At 43.1% G+C, this 6,220-nt stretch overlaps 1 protein-coding gene across 1 annotated transcript; it reads left to right on the forward strand.

The window, feature by feature from the left end:
• Positions 1-1,405: 1,405 nt before the first annotated feature.
• Positions 1,406-3,248, forward strand: avpr2l (arginine vasopressin receptor 2, like). The gene is made up of 2 exons (XM_065021187.1): positions 1,406-2,301; positions 2,668-3,248. Exons 1-2 carry the CDS (start codon positions 1,446-1,448, stop codon positions 2,745-2,747), a joined length of 936 nt encoding a protein of 311 aa, XP_064877259.1. The 5' UTR covers positions 1,406-1,445; the 3' UTR covers positions 2,748-3,248.
• Positions 3,249-6,220: the final 2,972 nt, after the last annotated feature.

A 6,220-nucleotide genomic window follows, 5' to 3' on the forward strand; every position in this document is an offset into this window, starting at 1 on the left:
GGATGGAATGGATGGGTGGCATGGATGAGTGGCATGGACAGGTGGCATGATGGGTGGCATGGACGGGTGGCATGATGTGGTGTGCGTCCCAAATGGCATCCTATTCCCTATATAGTGCACTACTTTTGACCAGGGCCCATAGGGTCTAAAGTAGTGCACTATGTAGGGAATGGGGTGCCATTTGGGACACAGTCATGGTGTGGAGAGGTTGTGGATAATGAATAACAGCACTCAGCACACTGTAACACTCAGAAGCGAAGGATCTGCAAGCTTCTAGACACAAATCTCAGCTTCAATACATCCTGTCAGATATGTGCCTCCCTGCTGATAAGTACTGTACAAATGACCTTTTCTTCACGACTGTCACAAAGGACCTGGGTGAAACAGGACAGAGAGAAGTGCTCTCACAGAGCCCAGAGTAACAGTAGAAACACATCATTTCACAATATGACATTTACCACAGTCTGCATCTCTAGGAATTCATTTTCTCCAGGAATATGAAGTGACCAGTCAATGCAGATGTTGACTTGATGCTTCTAAATCAACATGGGTCATGTTGATACATGGATGCTGAGGGGAAATGCTTCTAAATCAACATGGGTCATGTTGATACATGGATGCTGAGGGGAAATGCTTCTAAATCAACATGGGTCATGTTGATACATGGATGCTGAGGGGAAACACCAATGTTCTTTTACATTACATTGTAAAGGATACAAGTCCTTATACCTGACTTTTATCAATCACATTCAACATGGATTCAATTGGAAATAGTCTAGTTTAGGGGTGGATGTCGTCTGTTCCTTTTGTATTCTGTGGAAGAAAGGCTTTTCATTAGGCCCATGTGGCTGATGGTCACAAAGTACTGGTCTATGTCTACAATTAATATTGACAGAAAATGGAAATGAGGGACATTGAAGGAAATGAATGTGCACTCACGTGTGAAGCCAGGGGAGGTGTTCATATTGAACATGTAGCCTAGATGTTCATTACACTCTGGGAATGCGCACTGCGCACCTACCTATACAGCACATTCTGATTTCACCCGTGCATCCAGAGACATATTTAAACAGGCCTCCAGCTCTGGTGCACCTGTCGTTGCTGCCCATCTTTTCTCGGACGGTGATGGCCCGTACAAAATGTCATAGACAGACGACGCTTGCAGGGTTATCCAACCACATAGCGCCGGGCGGCCAAACTGACGTTTCTTGAAGGTATGTAGCTATCAATGGAGCAGCAAATTCAGGGTGAGTCGTCAGGGCGAGTCGCCAGGCAAATACGACGCTGCTACCAGCTAAAGCACTTGTTGTTGCCGCGCAGAGCTACTGCGCATCATAGGCGAGAGATAGTGGCTGAATTGCCAATAGGAAAGTAATTGCACCTAATTTTCTGAACATAATTAACAATGGAAAAAAAATGGTAACCAAAAAATCTTGTAAGGAACAATGAGTTTACAACTCAATTATAGTGGCAATGGCAGTTCGGAGCGGGAGGACGCGGGAGGAACTGATGAAACAGGTGAACACGACTTTGCGCTTATAAAAGCTGGGGTTTTGGGATTGATTTTTGTCTTAGCCACATGTGGGAATTTGTGCCTTCTGCATGCACTTTGGAGGAAGCGCAAGATGAATACAAGGACTCAACTGTTCCTTCTGCACCTGTGTTTTGCGGACCTAGTGGTCGCTTTCTTCCAAGTCCTACCGCAGCTCTGCATGGAGATTACGCACCGGTTCCGGGGCTCAGATTTCGTCTGTAGGTCGGTGAAATATCTTCAGGTGGTTGGGATGTTCGCCTCCACATACATGATAGTGGCCATGACCATAGATCGGTACCATGCGGTCTGCAAACCCATGGTGTCGTTCTTGAAGGGTTCTTTTAAGAGGTACGTCGCCATAGGCGCAGCGTGGCTGATCTCTCTGGCTTTCAGCACTCCGCAACTCTTCATCTTCTCTCTCCAAGAACTAGAGGACAACCTGTATGATTGTTGGGCGACATTTATCGAACCTTGGGGTTCTAAGATATACATCAGCTGGATTACTTTATCAGTGTTTGTTCTCCCGGTTATCATCTTGCTGTACTGCCAGATTAAAATATGCACGGGGATATACTTTAACATGAAGAGAAAGGCGCTCCAGGCTTCCACGAGCGACAGGCGCACGGGCACCAAAGGGGTCTCGAGCGCGATGTTGAAGACGGTCAAAATGACATTCGTCATCATTATGGTCTACTCGATATGCTGGAGCCCCTTCTTTGTGGTCCAGTTGTGGTCTGCATGGAGTCCCAGTACAGCACCCACAAATGGTAAATTCGATTTTATTTGTGTACCTGCTTGTCATTTTACTACATTGTTAGGAGCACAGGTATCTAGAAGCCACAGGTATCTAGAAGCCACAGGTATCTAGAAGCCACAGGTAGAAGCCACAGGTATCTAGAAGCCACAGGTATCTAGTTTAATCACACTGATTGGCCTCCAGTTCCATTGATTTGCATGACCTTTCCCATTCTTTCTGTGGAAACCTGTAGTGCTATTTTTATCATGCCATACCCCCCTTCTCTCTCTCTCTCTCTGTCTCTCTGTCTCTCTCTCTCTCTGTCTCTCTGTCTCTCTCTCTCTCTCTCTCTCTCTCTCTCTCTCTCTCTCTCTCTCTCTCTCTCTCTCTCTCTCAGGTCCATTGTTTGTCATCATCATGCTGCTTGCCAGTCTAAACAGCTGTACCAACCCCTGGATCTATCTTTACTACAGCTAGGAGACACTATGTTGGACTAGCTCTGGCCCAGGGCGCTACTTTCAGCTTTACAGAAAGCTCAGCATCAGCAAGCCACACATAACACCATGGACCAGAGCTATTGATGGACCATGTGGGCAATATGAAAACTCCTCCCACTCCACTGCTTCACCTTGTACTGTATGTAACATTTCTTTGATGTCATTGAAGATCCATGGTTTAGACACATGGAAATATTTGTAAATATCTTCGTTGATTCAACATCAATATTGGTATGTCAAGCCGACCATTTTAGCTCTCAGCAGTAAGCAAATGTAATGTATATTCTGTCAAGCTAATATTCTATAAGAGGTGCAGGAACTGGAGCAGTAGAACATTTGAGGTGGCGGGACTCAGTTCCAGTGAGATCCTGTCCTAATCAATCACTGATTATCTGGGATGAGTTCCTGTCCTAATCAATCACTGATTATCTGGGATGAGCTCCTGTCCTAATCAATCACTGATTATCTGGGATGAGCTCCTGTCCTAATCAATCACTGATTATCTGGGATGAGCTCCTGTCCTAATCAATCACTGATTATCTGGGATGAGCTCCTGTCCTAATCAATCACTGATTATCTGGGATGACTGGCCACCAGAAAAACTATTGTGAGGAAGGATATGGGCATCGGTGAACAACGAATGGTTGCTTTGTGAGTATAATGTATATTCTTATCACGATCTGGTCCATATATTTATTGATGTGTTTGAGCTCTGACATGTCTTTACATAGATATCTGTATGTTCTCTGTTTTGTGTAGTGCAACAATAAAACACGTCTGTGCATGATTTGAATAATTCACTGAACAAGTCTGTCACGCCCTGGTCGAAGTAATGTATGTTTGTCTTCATTTATTTGGTCAGGCCAGGATGTGACATGGGTTATTGTGGTGCGTTTTTGTGGGGTGTCTAGCATAGTCTATGGCTGCCTGAGGCGGTTCTCAATCAGAGTCAGGTGATTATCGTTGTCTCTGATTGGGAACCATATTTAGGCAGCCATATTCTTTGAGTATTTCGTTGGTGATTGTTCCTGTCTCTGTGTTAGTTGTCGCCAGATAGGCTGTATAGGTTTTCACGTTCCGTTTGTTGTTTTTGTATTGTTCGTGTTTTTTTTCTTCATTAAAGATGTATCGAATTAACCACGCTGCATTTTGGTCCGACTCTCCTTCGACGGAAGAAAACCGTAACAGTATCTATCTACTAATACGAGCATTATTTTAAAACCCTGGTGCAACACTCTGTTCAGGAGGAGTGTAACGGATGTGAAACGGCTAGCTTAGTTAGCGGTGCGCGCTAAATAGCGTTTCAATCGGTGACGTCACCTGCTCTGAGACCTTGAAGTAGTAGTTCCCCTTGCTCTGCAAGGGCCCCGGCTTTTGTGGAGCGATGGGTAACGACGATTCGAGGGTGACTGTTGTTGATGTTTGCAGAGGGTCCTTGGTTTGCGCCCGGGTATGGGCGATGGGACGGTCTAAAGATATACTGTTACAGGAGTGTAAATGTTTCCTGTAGGTGGGGTCATGTGGTTGTGCTGACTGTGTTTCATGTTGAACATTACTCTGCTCAGGAGGAGTGTAAATGTTTCCTGTAGGTGGGGTCATGTGGTTGTGCTGACTGTTTCATATTGAACATTACTCTGCTCAGGAGGAGTGTAAATGTTTCCTGTAGGTGGGGTCATGTGGTTGTGCTGACTGTGTTTCATGTTGAACATTACTCTGCTCAGGAGGAGTGTAAATGTTTCCTGTAGGTGGGGTCATGTGGTTGTGCTGACTGTGTTTCATGTTGAACATTAGTCTACTGTTGTGTTGATTGCTGCTGCCTTCTCGACCAGGCCTCCCGTGAGACTCTGTCTCAACTGGCTTTTCCTGGTTAAATAAAGGTGAAATAAAAAGTTCCACGGGGAAGTGAAATAATTCAGTGGTTTCTGGGAAAGCACACTGTCAAAGGAATAACTCTAATGACTTACATATGCTTGGGCTCTCTCCCTTCTAGCTTCAAACAAAATGGTACCGTGTGGTAAACATTTCAAAGAAATTAAGACCATTGTTACATTCAACAATGGTCCTATGGTTTTCTTTTGAAAGTACTTTTCCAATAGCAGACTCTCAGAGCTGATTTTCTTCCAGCCAAGTGATTATGACACATGCAGGCAGGGTTGGGGAGTATCTGATTACATGTAATCTGATAACCATCAGTTACGTTACAGGCAAGAATATTGTAATCAGATTACAGATGCTGTTGAAATACTAGATGATTACATCTTCCATTACTTTTAAATTAAAAAAGGATGTTTGCAGGAAAAAAATACATTATGACACCTTTCTGTTTCCTCAATGACATTCAATTGTAAAAAAATACGCAAGTTAAAGTTTGTTCCACCTGAGCAAGTCTGACCACCAATCAGAGAGCACTATGATGACACACCAAATGATGACCACCAATCAGAGAGCACTATGATGACACACCAAATGATGACCACCAATCAGAGAGCACTATGATGACACACCAAATGATGACCACCAATCAGAGAGCACTATGATGACACACCAAATGATGACCACCAATCAGAGAGCACTATGATGACACACCAAATGATGACCACCAATCAGAGACTACTATGATGACACACATTTGCTGGAACTATTTTGTCTTCTTCTAATGCCTCTTAAAAGGGAAAATAATCCGATTACATTACTGAGTTTGGGCAATCCAAAGTTACATTACTGAGTTTGGGCAATCCAAAGTTACATTACTGAGTTTGGGCAATCCAAAGTTACATTACTGAGTTTGGGCAATCCAAAATTACATTACTGAGTTTGGGCAATTCAAAATTACATTACTGAGTTTGGGCAATCCAAAATTACAATACTGAGTTTGGGCAATCCAAAATTACATTACTGAGTTTGGGCAATCCAAAGTTACATTACTGAGTTTGGGCAATCCAAAGTTACAATACTGAGTTTGGGCAATCCAAAGTTACAATACTGAGTTTGGGCAATCCAAAATTACCATACTGAGTTTGGGCAATCCAAAATTACATACTGAGTTTGGGCAATCCAAAGTTACAATACTGAGTTTGGGCAATCCAAAGTTACAATACTGAGTTTGGGCAATCCAAAATTACAATACTGAGTTTGGGCAATCCAAAATTACATTACTGAGTTTGGGCAATCCAAAATTACATTACTGAGTTTGGGCAATCCAAAGTTACATTAATGAGTTTGGGCAATCCAAAGTTACATTACTGAGTTTGGGCAATCCAAAATTACATTACTGAGTTTGGGCAATCCAAAATTACATTACTGAGTTTGGGCAATCCAAAGTTACAATACTGAGTTTGGGCAATCCAAAATTACATTACTGAGTTTGGGCAATCCAAAATTACATTACTGAGTTTGGGCAATCCAAAGTTACAATACTGAGTTTGGGCAATCCAAAGTTACATTACTGAGTTT

Source organism: Oncorhynchus nerka, linkage group LG8 (assembly GCF_034236695.1).
Source record: "Oncorhynchus nerka isolate Pitt River linkage group LG8, Oner_Uvic_2.0, whole genome shotgun sequence".
NCBI classification, from domain to species: domain Eukaryota; kingdom Metazoa; phylum Chordata; class Actinopteri; order Salmoniformes; family Salmonidae; genus Oncorhynchus; species Oncorhynchus nerka.

Excerpts from the sequence above, each read along its gene's own strand:
- avpr2l (XM_065021187.1), top strand. The coding sequence starts at position 1,446 with ATGAGTTTACAACTCAATTATAGTGGCAATGGCAGTTCGGAGCGGGAG. Across the intron at positions 2,302-2,667 it reads CAGTACAGCACCCACAAATG|GTCCATTGTTTGTCATCATC; the intron begins GTAAATTCGATT and ends TCTCTCTCTCAG.